The sequence below is a fragment of the Mustelus asterias genome, chromosome 12 (assembly GCF_964213995.1).
Source record: "Mustelus asterias chromosome 12, sMusAst1.hap1.1, whole genome shotgun sequence".
Classification (NCBI taxonomy): Eukaryota; Metazoa; Chordata; class Chondrichthyes; order Carcharhiniformes; family Triakidae; genus Mustelus; species Mustelus asterias.
The window spans coordinates 2341383-2363605 of NC_135812.1; the positions used below are offsets into that span (position 1 = coordinate 2341383).

Below are 22223 nucleotides of genomic sequence, written 5' to 3' on the forward strand. Positions count from 1 at the left end.
AGCTTTTTCCCAGGGTGGAACAGTCAATTACTAGGGGGCACAGCTTTAAGGTGCGAGAGGCAAGGTTTAAAGAATATGTATGAGGCAGATTTTTTACACAGAGGGTGGTGGGTGCCTGGAACTCGTTGCCGGGGGAGGTAGTGGAAGCGGATACGGTAGTGACTTTTAAGGGGCGTCTTGACAAATACATGAATAGGATGGGAATGGAGGGATATGGTCCCCGGAAGGGTAGGGGGTTTTAGTTAAGTCGGACAGCATGGTCGGTGCACGCTTGGAGGGCCGAAGGGCCTGCTCCTGTGCTGTAATTTTCTTTGAGTGCAGAACGTAGTGTTATAGTGTCATGGGTAGGGTGTCAAGAAAGATCAGCTTAATGCGAGACAGGTCCATTCAAAAGTCTGACAGCAGCAGGGAAGAAGCTGTTCTTGAGTCGGTAGGCACGTGATCTCAGACTTTTGTATCTTTTTCCTGATGGAAGAAGATGAAAGAGAGAATGTTCGGGGTGCATGGGGTCCTTAATTATGCTGGCTGCTTTGCTGAGGCAGCGGGAAGTGTAGACAGAGTCAATGGATGGGAGGCTGGTGGGCGCGATGGATTGTCCAGCATCCATTGTATTTTGCTTTTGAATTAATCCTTCTCATCTGGTATTGGTCCAAATGAATGTTAATTTTCACCCACATTTTCTGGATATGATAGGGAGAGTGCCGCTCACCCTCACTCAAACAATGTTGGTCCTGTTGGAGAGGAGGAAATTATCAGGAGGGCCTCTGACACTACCGTCAATATACAAGATCTGTGTCGCCCCTCCAATTCTGAGAGTGACCAATATCCAGAACAAAAAAACTACCCTCAATTTCTTTTCACTGCTTTCAGCAATGCATCTTACTCAACTTTCTAAAATGAAGAAAGTGGCAAGATAAAAATTAATCAGTAACTACAGGCTTATCAAAGAAATAGGGCGAAGTTAGAAAACACAATGTCCCATTACAAGCAGAATGAATCATAAGCTTGTAAAAAGGGAGTAAATAAATATGAGATGAAAATTGAAGGGTCTGGAACTATATTTGTGGATCTATGGGGAAAGAGCAGAGCGCGGTGGGACTTCTTGGATAGTTCTGTAAAAGAGCGGCACAGATACCACTGACTGAATTGCCTCCCTCTGTGATGTATGACTCTGTGATAAAATATAACTCTCCCAAGATCCTAGCATGAGTACAATGGCCTGAAAAGTCTCATGGTGCACTGTAAAATTGAATCATTCTATAATTCCAGAAGAACGCAGATACAACGTTGATGCTGCAACACTCACCAAGCATGGAATAATCAAACCTTTAGCTGCCAATCAATAATAGAGGGTGGATGCCACTACGCACAATGCCAGTAAGAGAGTGGCAAGAGGCTCACAACAGGATGCCAACTCACCAACCTGCCAGAAATTACACAGACCGATGAACCCAGGGGCCCAGAGGGGGGAAAGAAAGAAAGAAGCTCTTGTACAAAATGTGGGGGTGTCCAGAAAGATCAGGAGAGACAACAATTAGCCCAGAGTTTATGCCTTTGGATAAGGTTCACAAGCAAGCATTCCGAAATGTCAGATTCAGGCACTGGTCCACAAACAGGCACACCAAATCAAACCTCCCTGCTTCAAATATTATTGTGTTGATAACATTTTAATTTATTAACGAAATTCATGTGTTAGAAATCAAAAGGAATATAAATTAGTGTCTTTTTTGTACCTCCAATAAATATCCTTTTAAAATTTCCTCAGGAAATATACTCGGTCCCACGTAAAATATTTCAATACTGATGTAAACTAGGACCACATATGTAATCTATTAATAAGCAGCCACAGCAGAAAGGGCTGTTCGAGGAAAACTGTACATTAAGAAAGTGAATCTCAGAGCTCTCCAAATTCTCAGAGAGGTAAAAAAGTCAGCCAACACAAAAAAAATCCCACATCCTGCCGATCAGTGCCAGCAAGTGAAGTGCCCAGGGTCTTATACTAGACTAATCCATGTCTGGCCAGAAATGACTAAAGTGGGGGCAAGCTAACCAGGGCTGGCAGCCTGCCACCCCAGCCTTTCTCACTCTCTCTCTGCAGACACCAAATCCCAATAGACAGCAGTTCTTGAAACCACCAGTGTCTTATACCAGCTGCACCATGTCTGCTCTATCAGCCCACAGTGTGGAGCTTTAGTACAGATGTTTAACGCTGTACATACCAGGCTCTATGTGAAGGGGAAACAGAATGATAGATACCCAGCCTCAACAGGCAAGATTATAGAGGGGAGAATGGGATTGGGGTGACAGGTGGAGGAGAGTTTGGGAGGGGGAGGGGGAGGGGGATGGGGAGGGGGAGTGGGGGGAGCTTTGTCTTGATTCTGTGTTCACCTTTTGGCTCTCAGTCTCCTGGGTGCCCTGTGTTGCTTTGCGTTTCCTCAGCATATGTTGAGCGTTTGTGCAGGGTGCTGTGTGCACCTCCAGTGATTAATGGCCAATGATTGATGGTGAATTTCATACAATAATAACATAAAAATTTGTGCACAAGATATGGTTTTAATTCCAGGAACTAGGGAGAAAGAAACAGGAACCCCCATTTACTAAATTGAGCACAGCTGAGTACAAATTGAATTCCTTTTTACATCAAAAACGGCTTGCTGTAAAAAGCCCAGAAGATATCTTCAACAGTGATTCATAGAAATGACGGACTGACTGTAAAAATGTACAGCATCTTCTCACAAGTATGCACAAGGTGAGTTTTCAGCACAGACGCTGCTATTGATTAAAGTGCTAGGTGTGAGGTGTAATGTGATTTTAATCAGTCACAAGGTGGAAGGGGAACTCAGTGTGGTATGCTCAACTAGGATGGGTTGAGAGCAGTGGTGTGAAGGCAAATGAACACTGAGGTCTGGTAGGGTTGAAGCAGGACTCTCTAATCCCTAAACTGTCCCGGATCAAGGCAAAAGCAGTTAGTGAAACCACTGAGGCGTACTGGTGGTGGTAAGCTGAAAGAGGCAGTGAAAATTAAGTGATAAATGTAAGAATCCCAAAGTGTACTAGGCAATAAACGGCTGCTGTACATTGAATAAACACCCTGGCCTATTTCCAAGTTGTTTATTGCTGCGCAGGAGCCATTTTTGCCGCGTACACTCTAGGATTTCTGGGTTTATTGCCATTGTACTATTCAGTAAAACTTAACACAGATTTTTTTCAACGAAAAGCAACCAAAGTTGTGATCATCATGTGTGCTCCCAATCCCGGGTCTCTCCTCTCCCTCTGCTCCCAATCCTGGGTCTCTCCTCTCCCTCTGCTCCCAATCCCGGGTCTCTCCTCTCCCTCTGCTTCCAATCCCGGGTCTCTCCTCTCCCTCTGCTCCCAATCCCGGGTCTCTCCTCTCCCTCTGCTCCCAGTCCCGGGTCTCTTGTCTCACCCTGTTCCCAATTCCAGGTCTCTCTCCTCGCTCTGCTCCCAATCCCAGCTCTCTCCTCTCACCCTGTTCCCAATCCCGGGTCTCTCCTCTCACTCAGCTCTCAATCCCGGCTCTCTCCTCTCCTCCTGTTCCCAATCCCGGGTCTCTCCTCTCCCTCTGTTCCCAATCCCGGGTCTCTCCTCTCACCCTGCTTCCAATCCCGGCTCTCTCCTCTCATCCTGTTCCCAATCCCGGGTCTCTCCTCTCACTCTGTTCCCAATCCCGGGTCTCTCCTCTCACCCTGCTTCCAATCCCGGCTCTCTCCTCTCCCTCTGTTCCCAATCCCGGCTCTCTCCTCTCCCTCTGTTCCCAATCCCGGGTCTCTCCTCTCACTCAGCTCTCAATCCCGGCTCTCTCCTCTCATCCTGTTCCCAATCCCGGGTCTCTCCTCTCACTCTGTTCCCAATCCCGGGTCTCTCCTCTCACCCTGCTTCCAATCCCGGCTCTCTCCTCTCCCTCTGTTCCCAATCCCGGCTCTCTCCTCTCCCTCTGTTCCCAATCCCGGCTCTCTCCTCTCCCTCTGTTCCCAATCCCGGGTCTCTCCTCTCGCTCTGCTCCCAATCCCGGGTCTCTCTCCTCGCTCTGCTCCCAATCCCGGGTCTCTCCTCTCCCTCTGTTCCCAATCCAGGGTCTCTCCTCTCGCTCTCCTCCCAATCCCGGGTCTCTCCTCTCCCTCTTCCCAATCCCGGGTCTCTCTCCTCGCTCTGCTCCCAATCCCGGGTCTCTCCTCGATCTGCTCCCAATCCCGGGTCTCTCTCCTCGCTCTGCTCCCAATCCTGGGACTCTCCTCTCACCCTGCTCCCAATCCCGGGTCTCTCCTCTCGCTCTGTTCCCAATCCCGGGTCTCTCCTCTCACCCTGATCCCAATCCCGGGTCTCTCTCCTCGCTCTATTCCCAATCCCGGGTTTCTCACTCTGCTCCCAATCCCGGGTCTCTTCTCTCGCTCTGCTCCCAATCCCGGGTCTCTCCTCTCACTCTGCTCCCAATCCCGGGACTCTCCTTTCACTCGGCTCCCAATCCCGGCTCTCTCCTCTCACCCTACTCCCAATCCCGGGTCTCTCACCCTGCTCCCAATCCCGGGTCTCCCCTCTCCCTCTGTTCCCAATCCCGGCTCTCTCCACTCACTCTGCTCCGACTCCTGGGTCTCAGTTTGCCATCAGTCTGGCCAGTCAGCTTGATGCAGCGTGTGACAGTGACCCTGTCTAACAGTACAGATTTACTTTGCACTTTTGCATTCAGGGCCAGCACAGTAGTTAGCGCTGCTGCCTCACAGTGCCAGGGACCCAAATTCAATTCCAGCCTCGGGTCAATGTCTGTGTGGAATGTGCACATTCTCCCCGTGTCTGTGTGGGTTTCCCCCACTTGCTCCGGTTTCCTCCCACACTCCAAAGATGTGCGGGTTAGGTGGATTAGACATAGTAAATGTGTGAGGTCCTAGAACGAGGGAAAGGGCCTAGGTAAGATACTCTGTCAGTGAATCGGTGGAGACATGATGGGCCGAATGGTCTCTTCTGCACTGTAGAGATTCTATGAGGCAACACACTAAATCTTTTCATTGGAGCGGAGGATGCCAGTTTGTATCTCACTACAGACTTGCGTCTTGTTCTCAGACTGGCACAGTCATTTCTCCCAGAAGAAAGGTTATTGGAAAAAGAGCCACTCACACACCATCTAGTGTCCACTTGTAGCACAGTGCAGGCCAGGACCTGTGAACAGGTTTCCTGAACATACTCCAGGTCAATGGTGGTATAAGTCAATAAGAGGGATAACTATTTTAAGAAGCTGATCCGCTAAACAAAGTGAAAACCACTGCTGCATCTGCATCCATTTTGTACATGCCCTGAAAGACAGCCTTGCTCAAGCTCTTGGTGCGGGCCACATTATAACCCGAAGATTCTGACGACATGTAATTTACAATGCATTCTGGAGCGGGAAGCATTGAAAAAGAAAAGCATTTTTTAGAAACCTTCCTACATTGCAATAAAAAAATCTGTGTTATTGTATTGAAAATGGTACAATCTGCGATTTGTAGTCTTTATCATTCCCAGATGTGAAAAGAAATTGAGGATAGGCAATGGGGAAAAGCGGAATGCCCTGTTTTTGTGTCAGACCCAAGCTGGTTACATTCACTCACTCACGAGTTTCCAGTTCATGCGGCAGGTGTGGAGATAAATTTGTTTTCATCCATCATTTTTTAAAATTGCGTTTTAATGTGTCTCTTACACGTGTCTGGGTCATTTCAGGGCTGGCCCTCCCCAGACATGACAGTCTACCATTTGGAAAAATTTCCTCTGCAGATTTAGAGTGCTGAATGAAAAGACCTGCTCAAGTACCTTGTGTGAAATCACTGTGGAGCCCTCATAAATAGCTGGCTCCTCAAAAGACACACAAAACAAATGAGGACAACTGACCAATTTGCCAGCTGTTGAAGGAAAACATCTTCCATTCCGCAATGGACTAATGGCCAGAAGGAGTCATTCTTCCTCCTTCCTCTTCATTCCCCTCTCTCTCACCCCAGGTGTCACTGGCAGCAAGATGCAGTATTCCCCCTCCCACCGAGGTGGACTCGGTGCTGACTAGAATTTCAGTTCCTATACCAAGTTCCAACTGCCAAAATCACTGATACATATCAGTCAGTGAACTATTTTTACAACCGTTCTAACTTAATATGGCACTTAATAGGTGAAAAGGCTGGAGCGAACTGAGGAACAATATAATACCTAATTTTACACAGCACCTAGTCACATCTGTCAAACACCCAAAAGTGTTTCACTCACACTAGATTTTGTGCAAGAATGAATAATTATTGAGCAGAAAAATGGGAATATAACGAATTAGTCACAGTGAAGACCTGCTTTAGCTTCTAACTTTAGGGTGAGTTGCTCAGTGTTAGGCGAGTAGAAATATAATCCAGGCACACAGAAGGGCTGTTCTATATTACCCTTATTATCTTCCTTTGCTACTGATCCACTGGCTGCCAATATAACAAGAGGAACTTGCATTTACAAAGCTCCTTTAAAGTAGAAAAGTGTGTCAATTTGCTTTAGAGGTGAGGCAAACCGACATCAAGCAAATAGGGGAGATATTAGAAGTACAGCATGGCCAGAGAGTTGGGTTTTAGGGAGAAAACAATGATGAGACAGAGTACAGGAATGAGATAGAGAATCTGGTGAACTGGTGCAGCAACAATAATCTCTCCCTCAATGTCAATAAAATGCAGGAGATTGTCATCGATTTCAGGAAGTGTAAAGGAGAACATGCCCCTGTCTACATCAATGGGGACGAAGTAGAAAGGGTCGAGAGCTTCAAGTTTTTAGGTGTCCAGATCAGCAACAACCTGTCCTGGTCCCCCCATGCCGACACTATAGTTAAAAAAGCCCACCAACACCTCTACTTTCTCAGAAGACTAAGGAAATTTGGCATGTCAGCTACGACTCTCACCAACTTTTACAGATGCACCATAGAAAGCATTCTTCCTGGTTGTACCACAGCTTGGTATGGCTCCTACTCTGCCCAAGACTGCAAGGAACTACAAAAGGTCATGAATGTAGCCCAATCCATCACGCAAACCAGCCTCCCATCCATTGACTTTGTCTACACTTCCCACTGCCTCGGCAAAGCAGCCGGCATAATTAAGGACCCCACGCACCCCGGACATTCTCTCTTCCACCTTCTTCCTTCGGGAAAAAGCTACAAAAGTCTGAAGTCACTTACCAACCAACTCAAGATCAGTTTCTTCCCTGCTGCTGTCAGGCTTTTGAATGGACTTACCTTGCATTAAATTGATCTTTCTCTACATCCTAGCTTTGACTGTAACACTACATTCTGCACTTTCTTCATTCCTTCTCTATGAACGGTATGCTTTGTCTGTATAGCGCGCAAGAAACAATACTTTTCACTCTATGTTAATACATGTGACAATAATAAATCAAATCAAAAAGATTGCTGGAGAGGCAAGAAGATATGGGAAGGATTCCAGAGTGAAAATCAGGCAGCGAGAAAGGTGGGGCAAAAGAAGCAGGGCTCAGGAATGGAGTATTCAGGGGCAGTTTTCATACCAACATTCAAAATAGGAGCAGAAGCAGGCCATTTGATCCCTCAAGCCTGCTCAACTGTTTAATAAGATCATGGCTGATTGGGACTACCACGTTCCCGTCCACCTCCCACCCCCCCCCCCCCCCCGCCCCCCCGCTCCCCACCCCCCCCGCCCCTCCAATAACCACCGACTCCCTTGCCTAACAAGAATCTATCCACCTCCGTCCTAAAAATGTTAACAACCCTGCCTCCACCGCTTTCTGAGGCAGAGGTTCCAAAGTCGCACAATCCTCTGACAATCCTCCTCATCTCTGTCCTAAAAGGGTGCCCCTTAATTTTAAACAGTGCCCCCCGGTTCAGGGTGCACCCACAGAAGGAAACATCCTCTCCACGTCCACCCTGTCAGGACCGTTCAGCATCTTATAAACTTCAATCAAGTCACCCCTCACTCTTCTAAACTCCAGTGGAAACAAGCCCAGCCTGTCCAACCTTCCCTCATAGACAGCCCGCCCATTCCAGGTATCAATCTAATAAACCTCCTCCTAACCGCCTCCAACACATTTACACCCCTCCTTAAATAAAGAGACCAAAACTGCACACGGTATTCAAAATGCGGTCTCACCAATGCCCTGAATAACTGAAACATAACATCCTTACTTTATGTTCAATTCCTCTGGTAATAATGGATAGCATTCCATTAGCCTCCTTGATTACTTGTTGTATAGTGTACTAACTTATTGTGACTCGTGCACTAGAACACAACAGCCCTCTGCCCCTCGGAATTCTGCACTTGTTCTCTGGTTCAGTAATACTCTGCTTTTTTATTCTTCCTGCCAATGTGAACAACTCCACATTTTCCCACATTAAACTCCATCTGCCAGATATTTGTCCGCTCACTCAGCCTATCTATATCCATCTGCAACTTCCACATGTCTGCTTCAGAACATTCTTTCCTACCTATCTTTGTGTCATCTACAAATTTAGCTGCCATGCTAAAGAACTCAAATAAATTGGTTAAACATTATTTCTTTCACAAAACCATGCTGACTCTTCCTGATTATCTTGACCTTTTCTAACTGGCCACAGCAGTGGCCAAAATAAAAGCAAATTACTGCAATGTTGGAATCTGAAATCAAGAGAGAAAACGCTGAAAAGTCTCAGCAGGTCTGGCAGCATCTGTAAGGAGAGAAAAGATCTGACGTTTCGGGTCCAGATGACAAAGCTGGCCACACTGCTGTAACCTCCTTAAAGATCAATCTAACACATTCACACGACAGACGTCAAGCTAACTGGCCTATGCTTTCCTGTTTTCTCCCTCCTTGATTAGGAGGGTTATATGTGTTATTTTCCAGTCTGATGGAACCTTTCATTTTGGAAAAGTAACACCAACGCCTCCACGTCCTCATTAGCCACCTCTTTTAAGACTCAAGGTTGGAAGTCTATCAGGATCCAGAGACTTATCAGCCCGCACCCCATTGGTTTGTTCAGTACTGCTTACCAAGTGATTTTAATTTCACCAAGTCCCTCTCTCCCTTCCTGCCTCCTGATTTACTGCAATGTTTCTGTATCCTCTATTGTGAAGACAGAAGCAAAAATATTTATTCATTTCATCTGCCATTTCCTTAATATGTACAATTAACACCCCATTCTCACCGTGAGGAGGAACCACACTCCCCATTCTCACCGTGAGGAGGAACCACACTCCCCATTCTCACCGTGAGGAGGAACCACACTCCCCATTCTCACCGTGAGGAGGAACCACACTCCCCATTCTCACTGTGAAGAGGAACCACACTCCCCATTCTCACTGTGAAGAGGAACCACACTCCCCATTCTCACTGTGGGGAGGAACCACACTCCCCATTCTCACTGTGAGGAGGAACCACACTCCCCATTCTCACTGTGAGGAGGAACCACACTCCCCATTCTCATTGAGGAGGAACCACACTCCCCATTCTCACTGTGGGGAGGAACCACACTCCCCATTCTCATTGAGGAGGAACCACACTCCCCATTCTCACTGTGAGGAGGAACCACACTCCCCATTCGCACTGTGAGGAGGAACCACACTCCCCATTCTCACTGTGAGGAGGAACCACACTCCCCATTCTCACTGTGGGGAGGAACCACACTCCCCATTCTCACTGTGGGGAGGAACCACACTCCCCATTCTCACTGTGAGGAGGAACCACACTCCCCATTCTCACTGTGGGGAGGAACCACACTCCCCATTCTCACTGTGAGGAGGAACCACACTCCCCATTCTCACTGTGGGGAGGAACCACACTCCCCATTCTCACTGTGAGGAGGAACCACACTTACTTTACTGACTCTTTCCTTTTTTAAATACCTGCAGAAACTCTCACTATCTGTTTTTAAATTTCTAGCTACCTTCCTCTCATACTCTAATTCCTTTCTCCTGATTAACCTTTTAGTTATTCACCGCTGTTCTTTATAATCTGACTGGGTATCAAACCTGCTATTCATCTTTACACTGTTATATGATCTTTCCTCATGTTTGATGCTTTTAACTTCTTTAGTTAACCATGGAATTTGTGTGAATTTTTCTTTATAGTAGGAATTTACTGATTTTGAATAATTGAACTAAGGCCTTAAATATCTGCCACTGCTCCGCTATTGACCTATCCTCGAGTTTAGTATCCCAGTTTACTTCAGCAACTCAGTTTACATGCTCACATAGGTGCCCTTATTTTAGGTTAAAATTCTAGTCCTGGACCCATTCTTCTCCCTTTCAAACTGGACGGAAAATTCAATCATAGTGTGGTCTCTGCTGCCTGGGAGTGCCTTTACTCTGAGGTCATTAATTATTGTTATCACATTACACAATATTGAAGTCTAATATAACCTGTTTTCTGGTTGGTTCCAGACATGCTGCTCCAAGAAACTATCTTGAAAGCATTCTATTAACGCCTCATTCATTACTGCCAATGTGATTTTTGTACTTTATATGTAGATTAAAATAAGCCATGATTACTGACATCCCTTTATCACAAGCACCCAATATTTCGTCTTTTATACACTGGTCACCGTTGGGGAGCCTGTAAACCACTCCCACTAGCGACTCCTTCCCCTATTATTCCACAACTCCACCCAAATCAATTCTACGTCCTGATCTCCTGAACAAAGGTCATATCTAACTGTTGCACCAATGCTAGCTTTACCCCATTCTTCTTGGGTTGTTTCAGGGTTGGAAGTGATTCCTCAGGTGGGATGGGGCAAGGCCATGGAGGACTTTAAAAATGAGGATGAGAATTTTAATTTGAGATGTTGGGGTATCAGGAGGCAATGCAGATTAGCAAAGATATGACCTATGGGTGAGCGAAACATCATGCAGGACAAGGTATAGGCAGCTAGTTCTGATAATCTGGAGTTTGTGGAGGATAGGAAGCTGGCCAGGAGTATGTTGCAGGAATTAAGCACAGTAAGAAGTCTCACAACACCAGGTTAAAGTCCAACAGGTTTATTTGGTAGCAAATACCATAAGCTTTCGGAGCGCTGCCCCTTCGTCAGATGGAGTGGTTATCTGTTCTCAAACAGTGCAAACAGACACAGAAATCAAATTACAGAATACTGATTAGAATGCAAATCTCTACAGCCAGCCAGGTCTTAAAGGTACAGACAATGTGGGTGGAGGGAGCATTCAACACAGGTTAAAGAGATGTGTATTGTCTCCAGACAGAACAGTCAGTGAAATTCTGCAAGCCAGGGAGGCAAGCTGTGGGGGTTACTGATAATGTGACATAAATCCAACATCCCGGATCAGGCCGTCCTCATGTGTGCGGAACTTGGCTATCAGTTTCTGCTCAGCGACTCTGCGCTGTCGTGTGTCGTGAAGGCCGCCTTGGAGAACGCTTACCTGAAGATCCAAGGCTGAATGCCCGTGACTGCTGAAGTACTCCCCCACAGGAAGAGAACAGTCTTGCCTGGTGATTGTCGAGCAGTGTTCATTCATCCGTTGTTGTAGCCCATGCAGACGCTACGACAACGGATGAATGAACACCGCTCGACAATCACCAGGCAAGACTGTTCTCTTCCTGTGGGGGAGCACTTCAGCAGTCACGGGCATTCAGCCTTGGATCTTCAGGTAAGCGTTCTCCAAGGCGGCCTTCACGACACACGACAGCGCAGAGTCGCTGAGCAGAAACTGATAGCCAAGTTCCGCACACATGAGGACGGCCTGAACCGGGATGTTGGATTTATGTCACATTATCAGTAACCCCACAGCTTGCCTCCCTGGCTTGCAGAATTTCACTGACTGTTCTGTCTGGAGACAATACACATCTCTTTAACCTGTGTTGAATGCTCCCTCCACCCACATTGTCTGTACATTTAAGACCTGGCTGGCTGTAGAGATTTGCATTCTAATCAGTATTCTGTAATTTGATTTCTGTGTCTGTTTGCACTGTTTGAGAACAGATAACCACTCCATCTGACGAAGGGGCAGCGCTCCGAAAGCTTATGGTATTTGCTACCAAATAAACCTGTTGGACTTTAACCTGGTGTTGTGAGACTTCTTACTGTGCTTACCCCAGTCCAACGCTGGCATCTCCATAGCAGGAATTAAGTCCAGAGGTGATAAAAGCAGGGGGTGTATTTCAGCAGCAGATGGGCTGGAGTAAAGATGACAATGTTACAAAGGTAGAGAAATAAGCAGTCTTACTGATTTAAAGGCTATGGGGTCAGAAACTCAGCTCAGGGTCAAATAGGATACTGAAATTGCGAACTATACGGTTAAGTCCCAATTTAGCCTTGATAAGGATTCCAAGCAGTCAGTAAAAGACTTAAAACACTGCAGCACTTGATGCTTTTGTATATACTCCTAGCACCCAACACTGCCAGTCCCATGGGTGTTCTTCAGCTTTGCAGTTCAAGACACGGTCTGGGTGAAGTCGTTCAGCAAACTCACTAATGTTTATTACAATGGGATATCTTGAAAGAGGACATGATTCGAGTATGGAACATGGGGGAAAAAGAAAGGCACCCAAAGCTAGAGCCCTCTGGATAACTAAAGATAGAGATTAAAATAAAATGAGTAAAGGGGGCTTCTGATAACGGTCAGGTACATAATACAGTAAGGAGTCTAACAACACCAGGTTAAAGTCCAACAGGTTTATTTGGTAGCAAAAGCCACTAGCTTTCGGAGCGCTGCTGCCTGTTGGACTTTAACCTGGTGTTGTTAGACTCCTTACTGTGTTTACCCCAGTCCAACGCCGGCATCTCCACATCAGGTACATAATACAGCAGAGAATTGAGTAGAAAATGGAAAGTGTAGAGGGGAACAGAAAAAGAAAGCAAGAGTGACTAAGGAAGTTATGTGACAAGATCAGTGTATAACATAAAGTGTAAAGAACATAAAGTCATTTATTAACATAAGTAAAAGACTTTAATTTATATAGCACTTTTCACAACCATCTCTCAAAGGCCAGCGCAGTGGCACAGTGATTAGCACTGCTGCCTCTCAGCGCCAGGGACCCGGGTTCAATTCCAGGCTTGGGTCACTGTCTGTGTGGAGTCTGCATGTTCTCCCCGTGTCTGTGTGGGTTTCCTCCAGGTGCTCCAGTTTCCTCCCACAGTCTGAAAGACATGCTGGTTAGGGTGCATTGGCCATGCTAAATTCTCCCTCAGTGTACCCGAACAGGCGCCGGAGTGTGGCGACTAGGGGATTTTCACAGTAACTTCATTGCGGTGTTAATGTAATGTACTTGTGACTAATAAATAAACTTTTTAACTTTATAGCCAAATAAAGGAGTGACTGTTTTAGTGTGGAAGACATGGCATCCAGTTTGTGCACAACAAATTCCCACAAATGTAATAATGACCAGATAATCTGGGTTCTTTTAGTGCTGTTGATTAAGGGATAAATATTGGCCAGGACATGGGGGATAATGCCATTGCTTTTCTTTGCAACAGTGCCATGGAATCTTTTACACACACTTGAACAGGTAGATACAGCCCTGGTTTAACTTCTCATCTGAAAGATGGCACTTCCAACAGTGCAGCGCTCCCTCAGGACTGCACCGCAGTATTGGTCTTGAACCAGAACCTTGTGATTCAAAGATGAGAGTGCTACCAACTGAATCATGGCAGACACAAATAAATCACAAAGGGTGGAGCCGCTTAAGGAGATCTTCTCTCGGAGGCAGAGAATCAGCTACAATACTCAATGAGTACTTTACATCTGTCTTCACAATTTAAAAGGATGTTGACAACATTAAAGGAAGAGGTAGTAGAGACATGGCATTCTAAAGCAATAAAGAGGAGAAACTTCACATGCCGGCAGTCCTTAAAGTTGAAAAGTTATCTGATCCGTGTGGGACACATACCGGTTATTGTGGGAAGTAAGGATGGAAAATGCAAAGGCTCTGGCCACAATCATTCAGACCGCCTTGGATATGGGAGAAAGGCCAGAGAGCTGGAGGATTGCAAATGTTCCACTCCTGTTTTAAAAGGAGGGAATGGATTCACTTGGCAACCAGTCAGCCTAATGTTGTTAGATGGGAAACTTTTAGATACAATAATCTGGGGCAAAATGACTTGTCATTGGAAAGGCACGGTGATCGATGACACAAATCTGTAAACAGCAAATCATATCTGAAAAATTTGATCGAATTGTTCAATATTGTAATGAAGACAGTTCATTGACGATTGATGTGTGTCTGGAAAGCATGACGGACTACAACGGAAGAAAGATTGCCACAAAGATGAGTTCAATGTTACTTCCTCATTTCATTTATTAGTAGCATTTGCCTCTTATGTGTTGTAGTCAATGTGGAGTCTTTCAAGAAATAAAGTTCGAACTCACCTTTAAGCTGGGAATGGTGTACTGCGAACATGTTTATAGCCATGAGTTGCAGCATGCGGGTGTTACCAATGGGGGACGGGCTGTGCTGAAGCAGCACTCTGAATTCCTTCAGAACATTCGCAGCCACCGACGGGAAGGTCTCCATTCTGCCATACAAAAAAGAAAATTTGCATTTTTACAGAATCTTTCACAACCGCAGGATTTCCTAAAGCTCATTACAGATAAATAAGCAAGGAAACAGGGCAGCTCATTCAGGCACAGCAATATTCACAAGTTAGTGAATTTGTTTGTGGTGGCCAGGACATTAGGAAGCACTCCCTGCTTTCTCTTTGAACAATGAGAAATTTTCATCAGCCAGAGGGGAAAACTAGATTCTCAATATTGACCTCTCATCTAAAAGGCAGCATCTCAGACAGTGCAGCACTCCCTCGGTATTGGACTGGAGTTTCAACCTAAATTATGCGTTCAGATCTTTGCAGTGAGAATGGAACCCAAGATCCACTGACTCAGAGACAAGAGGGCAACCACTCAGCCACAGCACATCAGAGTTATTCAGCAATAGAGTGACAGAGGCTAGCAATAAAAATAAGGTGATCATTTAACAGGAATTGGCCTCAGTAAAGATGGGAGTAGAAATTAAGCTGACAAGCCACGTGCAAAAAAGTACAGAATTACACCAGGTCTCAAACCAGGGCTGGGTCCCTATCAACAACTAGCAACACAAACTTCAGACAAAAATTGTTTGCTTGCTTCTTTGCAGGTGAACGTTTGCATTCTTTAAGAGGGTAATGACTTTGTTCTTTGTAATGTCAGTTCCAGGGACTGGACACTGTTTCCCTGTTTAACCACGTTAAGTCAACAGCAATTGTCACCAATACAGATGAGATAGTGACACTCCCTCCATACTGTCCCCATTGCCATGATCATTGTGGAGCGCAATAAACAAAAATAACATTTGTCAACTCACCGCCAAAAAAGAAATTACCAACAAAATTTCACTTCTGTGGTCTTTACTTCAACACCAATCAGTGCTAACATAAATTAAATTTGAATTAACAGGCAAATGAGACTTCCAATAAAAAGGTAAGTTTCACTTTAAGTTGCTAATAGAAAACCACAAGCACCCACATCACTCCTCATACAAATGTGACATAGCATAGCTACACAGTTCCACACTATGCTGCTCTTTATTCAGATTCGGAAGCCTATCAAATAACGGCGTTCACCACAGGTTTCACGGGTACAATTATCATCAGCAAAGCACACTTCAATGAACTCTCTCTTCCTCAAGTTACAACAGTCCTGATGGCATAACTTTGCAGAGTTCCTTTTCAACAGATCAACCAACACCAGCCTAATTCATGGCTTAGCCTTAGCATCTCTGAGCTATTCACACAATTTTTCAGGTTTTAGGCCTTCTTAGCCAGTTCACACAGCACCTCTAAGAGCTCTGTTGCATTTTATGCCAAATAGAAAAACAGGTCTCTTCCTGAGAGTGATTTAAATTTCCCAGTGCAGTGGTGGGATTTGGACTCTCATCTCCGAAGCATTAGCCAGTCTCTGATTTATTAGTTTAATAACATAACTACTATGCTACCACTCCACAACTCCACTTAAAATTCCACAATTTGAGATGGATCTTCCTTTCCAACTGCTTTACAGGAATTCTCTGTGCTGTTCCTCTTGCTGGTTCGCTCTGTGTCTTCAATAATTGCCTTTATCCTCCAACTCCTCTCTGTATCCCTCTTTTGTGTCCACAGCTCTCCTCTGTGTCTGCAAGACGCAGAGCCGTTTCACTTCACTTCCTGCTACTATTGCTTCCAGGTCGACGGCCACCAGGTCAAATGGATCAGGATTCCTTATTATCCAAGAAAATTTGAATTGATCAAACATTCTTAAAAACAATTCCAGATTCCACAGATCTTTTAAATAAATTATACTTTTTTTCTTATTTCACTGCTTCCAAGGTAGAATAACATTCCCAGAATGGTTATTCAGAGAATGAAGCTTCCTCCACAATGTCCCCATCAAACCCCCAGGACAGGTACAGCAGAGGGTTAGAAACAGCGTAAAGCTCCCTCTACACTGTCCCCATCAAACACTCCCAGGACAGGTACAGCACGGGGTTAGATACAGAATAAAGCTCCCTCTAAACTGTCCTATCAAACACTCCGAGGACAGGTACAGCACGGGGTTAGATGCCGCTTTCTGAGGCAGAAATGGCAAATGGAGTTCAATACAGATAAGTGAGAGGTGTTGCATTTTGGGAAGTCAAATCAAGGTAGGACTTTCACGGTGAATAGTAGGACCTTAGGGAGTATCGTGGAACAGAAGGACTTTGGAGTTCATGTGCACGGTTCCCTAAAGGTGGAGTCACAGGTAGATAGGGCAGTAAAGAAGGATTTTGGCATTTTGGCTTTCATCAATCAGGGCATTGAGTTTAGAAGTTGGGAAGCTATGTTCCAGTTGCCACACAAGATGTTGGTAAGGCCACACCTGGAGTATTGTGTTCAGTTTTGGTCACCTTGCTATAGGAAAGATGTCATTAAACTGGAGAGAGTGCAGAAGAGATTTACAAGGATGCTGCCAGGACTCAAGGGACTGAGTTATAGAAAGAGATTGGACAGGCTAGGACTTTTTTCTTTGGAGCGCAGGAAAATGAAGGGTGATCTTATAGAGGAGTATAAGATCATGAGAGGCATGGATAGGGTGAATGCACTCGGTCTTTTTCCCAGGGTTGGGGAAATCGAGGAGTAGATAGCATGGGTTTAAGAGGTGAAAGAATTAATGGGAACCTGAGGAACAACTTTCTACACAGATGGTGGTACGTGTGTGGAATGAGCTGCTGGAGGAAATGTTTGAGGCATTTGGACAAATGCATGGATAGAGGGATATGGGCATTTTGGTTGGGATGGACTGAAGGACCTGTCTCTGTGCCGTAGATTCTATGATATTTGTATTTGTGGGTATTAGAAATAAGGCATAGCTTTAGATAAGTTTAATTTCATGTTTTTGTATCTAAAAATGTTAATTACTTCAGTTTGGTTTAGCTGCATGCATGGTAATGAGGATTTACAACGTGAAAGCAAACAGGGTTCAAGGAAAACTAAGCAATTGCGTGGCAACCCTGAGACAGACAGAACTTGAGTTAGTTGTACACTAGACCCAGGAAAAGCTGGACAGGACAAGGAAGCTGCAGGGAGTAGACTTCCCAAAAGAAAACATTTCCCTGCAACCAGGGAGTTGGAACAAAAGTATGTTTCAGGAAGGCAGTTAAATTAAAGGAACAAAGAACAAGAAGTTGAACAAGGGCCTGTTCAGTGAAATTAAAGTAGAAAGCAGAGAAAATGCCCCGAGTTAAAGGAAAGACTGCCAGAACCAGATTCAAAATCCACAAGACGAGAAGCCAGAAATCAAAGGTAAATCAAAAGTTTGGGTGACATTTTAACGCAGCCTGTGAAGAAGTAGTGGTCTATTGGCATGGCTGGGTACCTGAGAGAGAGTGTGCAAATTTGAATACATGTGATAATCCAGGGCGGAGGAATACGGAAAGGAGAGACTACCGGCGGCACGGTAGCACAGTGGTTAGCACTGCTGCTTCACAGCTCCAGGGACCTGGGTTCGATTCCCGGCTTGGGTCACTGTCTGTGTGGAGTTTGCACATTCTCCTCGTGTCTGCGTGGGTTTCCTCCGGGTGCTCCGGTTTCCTCCCACAGTCCAAAGATGTGCGGGTTAGGTTGATTGGCCATGCTAAAATTGCCCCTTAGTGTCCTAAGATGCGTAGGTTAGAGGGATTAATGGGTGGGATATGGGGGTAGGGCCTGGGTGGGATTGTGGTCGGTGCAGACTCGAAGGGCCGAATGGCCTCTTTCTGTACTGTAGGGTTTCTGTGAAATCCTGGAAGTGGCTTCTTGGTGACGGCATCTAAGAGAAAGCGTTGTTTCAAAGATCCGAAGGTATTTTTTTTTGAGTGAAGTTTAGAAACACTCATGTGGAAGTCAGAGTTCCAGTGAGACTCCAGTTGGCTCACAGTGTGACAAGCATTTGGGGCATTTTGATGAGAAATCCACAGAAGTTGTTTATGGTGGCATCTGCCACCTGCTTTCAGAGAGTGGTGGGTCTGGCCACTAAGAGCGTTACAGTATACTTACAAATCTGTATACATCTGTAAAGACACAGGTGGTGTGAAGGAGTAGTGTACTATAGTTAATCTTTTCTTGTTCAATAAAAGTTTTATTCTTTTGTTACAAGCTAATCAGCAGTCCTGCGACTCTGTTCATCTATGTCTCTAAACAAAAAATCAAAAGTTATGATCTATCAAGCCGGGGTTCCACTCTGGGACCTGACTGTCCAGTAGTAACATGAGCTGGGATAGTCACAAAAATATGGTTAGAACATGTCAACATGTTTTAATGAAAGGGGAATCCTGTTGACAAATTTATTAGTTTTCAGAAGATGTAACTAGTTTTAGGGTAGATAAAGGGGAACCAGTAGATTTCATAGAACTGGATTTCTAAAAGGCATTAGATAAGAGGCCACACAAAAGATGATGAGCTAAGATAAGGACTGACTGAATTGGGGTAATATATTAGCATGGGTAGAGGATTAGTTAATGAATAGAAAGGAGAGAGTGGGTATTAACAGGACTTTTTCAAGTTGGCAGGCAGTGAATAATGGAGTTCCACAAGGATCAGTGCTGGGTCCTCAGCTATTTACAATCCAATGGCTTGGATGAAGAGTTAGAGAGTAATGTATCTAAGTTTGCAGAGGATACCAAGTTAAGTAGTAAGGTAGGCTCTGAGGAGTACACAGAGGGGTTGTAAAGAGATTTAGACACAGTAAGAAGTCTCACAACACCAAGTTAAAGTCCAACCGATTTATTTGGTAGCACGAGATTTGGAGTACTGTCCCTTCATCAGGGGAGTGACTCACCTGATGAAGGGGCAGCGTCCCGAAAGCTCATGCTACCAAATAAACCTGGTGGACTTTAACCTGGTGTTGTGAGACTTCTTACTGTGCCTACCCCAGTCCAACGCTGGCATCTCCATATCATGAGATTTAGACAGGTTAAGTGAATGGGAAACAAGATAGCAGATGGAATATAAGGTAGAGAAGTGTGCAGTTATTCACTTGGTCATAACGATGTAAAAACAGAATATTTTTCAAAGGGTGTGAAGCTTGTTCAAAGAGACTGGGGTATGCTGGTACAAGAACAGAAAGTTAGCATGTAGGTGCACCAAGCAATTAAGAAGTTGCACTTTATTGCAAGGGGATTGGCGTACAGGAATAGAACCATAGAAAATCACAGCTCAGAAACAGGCCTTTTGACCCTTCTTGTCTGTGCCGAACCATTTTTTGCCTAGTCCCACTGACCTGCACTTGGACCATATCCCTCCACACCCCTCTCATCCATGAACCCGTCCAATAGATAAATTTTGCTACAGTTGTATAGGAGTTTGAGAGCACATCTGTAATACTGTGCAGTTTTGGACTCCACATTTAAGAAAAGACATACTTGCACCGGAGGCGGTACAGCGAAGGTTCACTAGATTGCTTCCTATGATGAGGGGCTGATTAAATTGGGTGTATATTCTCTGGCATTTAGAAGAATGAAAGGTGATCTTATTGAAACCTACAAAATTCTGAAGGGGTTTGATAGGGTAGACATCTGAGATTATTTCTGCTGGCCGGGTAAATCTAAAGCACTGATTCAGGATGAGGGTCAAATCATTCAGGACTGACATGAGGAGAAATTCACTCAAAGGATTGTGAATCTTTGAAATTGTCTGCCCTAAAGAGTTGTGTACACTCCATCATTAAATATATTTAAGGCTGGGATAGGCAGATTTTCTGCTCCTGTCTCTTGTATTCTTGTGTTGATAATGTCAGTAATGATAGATTGCTTCCACGGGTCAGAGAGATTACAACGAGGGAGCACACATTTAATAGAATCATAAAAAGAATTAGAGGGGTGATTAGAAAATACATGTCTACACAGAGGTTGGATAGAACATGGAAGTAAAGTTCACAATTTTTTTCAGAAGCAACATTGATATTGGACGATGGCACAGTGGTTAACACTGCTGCCTCACAGCGCCAGGGACCCAGGTTTGATTCCTGGCTTGGGTCACTGTCTGTCTGTGTAGAATTTGTACGTTCTCCTCATATCTGCGTGGGTTTCCTCCGGGTGCTCCGATTTCCTCCCACAGTCCAAAGATGTGCAGGTTAGGTTGATTGGTCTTTGTGTCAGGAGGATTAGCAGGGTCAATATGTGGGAACGTATAAGGGGATAGGGCCTGGGCAGGTTTGTTGTTGGTGCAGGCTCGATGGGCCAAATGGCCTCCTTCTGCACTGTAGAGATCCAAACATATTGGCAAAAGGTTAACGGTATGAAGAACAAGCAGGAGAATGAGGTTAAGTGAGAAATCTACTAAAGAATGATCGAATTCTATAGATTCTGTGATCTTTGTCATTACCCAGAGAAGACATTCTCTGATGAATCAGATTGTAGTTTTTATCCTTTGGCCCCATGGCACCAGGACTGAACGAGGCTGTTGAACTCATTTCATGTAGAAGCCTTGAACAAAGCAGGCTGAAAAGATTCTGCCTTGTGCCTGCACTGGATTTGATTTTAGGCTCCAAACCTTAAAGGACAGTGTCTAGTTCAGAGTCCCATCCAGTACCACCTTCCCCACCCTAGTTACAATCTCCAAGGTCAAGGCTATTTCTGTTGTAGATTCCTCTAATCTACATTCTTATGCAGGATGTATTTCACCAGCATGTCCCTTAAAAGTGGAAATGGTTTTGATAAATATTTTCCCAGCACATTCAAAGCACAGTCCTGACACACAGATTGTATACAGGATCTCCTTGTCCCTGGCAAAGGCAACCCTCTATTATGTTTATCCACATCCTGCCATCTCACAGCCGCTGCTCAGAACAAAGCAGATTTTCATTGTCTACTGACAAATTACTTTGAGCAACTGAGCAAATCCCCTCTCCGAGATCACTCACTTGTATAGGCTGAAAGTGAGCAGGACTAACACAACAGCACGTAAGAAGACAAAGAAGGTGCTGAAAGCGGCTTTGATGTTCCGAATATTCGTAATGGAAAATTTGGCCATGAAATCTGCTTTATATAAAAATACAAAAATGAATTCAGTCCCCATCACAGAGCTATCCATTTCTGTGACAAACTTCAAACTGTAACACAACCCAAAACCCAACAGTAACACACACATCAAAGGTGTGAGTTTCTCAATTACAGCTCACCTGTGCCATCACATGCACTTAACTGTGAACCTGTGCTGAGCAAGTGCCTGGGTGTTCCAGCCCAACATAAACTCTCGCTTTTTCGTTATTGCCAAGTTGTCAAATACAGTCGAGTACAGATAAACACATCAGATCCAAACAGAATGCCGATCCAAGCATGAAAATTCCAATTCAATTTCTGCTCATTTCATTAGAAAGAAATTCTGATTCATTGGGCTTGCTGGCAAGTCTGCGCTAAGTGACAGACCTGGGCAGTCAAGCAGAACAATGTGAACACAAACATTTTGGTAGCAAACTGAAAAGCTCTGTTTTTCACCTATAACTTGAGCATCAATCACAATCACATGTCACACACCATGACCTTGGTGAGACCACATTTGGAATATTGTGTGCAGTTCTGGTCACCTCACTATAAGAAGGATGTGGAAGCGCTGGAAAGAGTGCAGAGGAGATTTACCAGGATGCTGCCTGGTTTGGAGGGTAGGTCATATGAGGAAAGGTTGAGGGAGCTAGGGCTGTTCTCTCTGGAGCGGAGGAGGCTGAGGGGAGACTTAATAGAGGTGTATAAAATGATGAAGGGGATAGATAGAGTGAACGTTCAAAGACTATTTCCTCGGGTGGATGGAG

General features: G+C 44.9%; 1 protein-coding gene across 1 annotated transcript in view; it reads right to left on the reverse strand.

The window, feature by feature from the left end:
* Nucleotides 1-14469, reverse strand: part of LOC144501164 (telomerase-binding protein EST1A-like) — a 290259-nt gene extending 275790 nt beyond the window's left edge. Inside the window, exon 1 of the mRNA XM_078224572.1 lies at nt 14325-14469. Coding sequence (XP_078080698.1) covers nt 14325-14469 — 145 coding nt within the window. The remainder of the gene's footprint in view (nt 1-14324) is intronic.
* Nucleotides 14470-22223: the final 7754 nt, after the last annotated feature.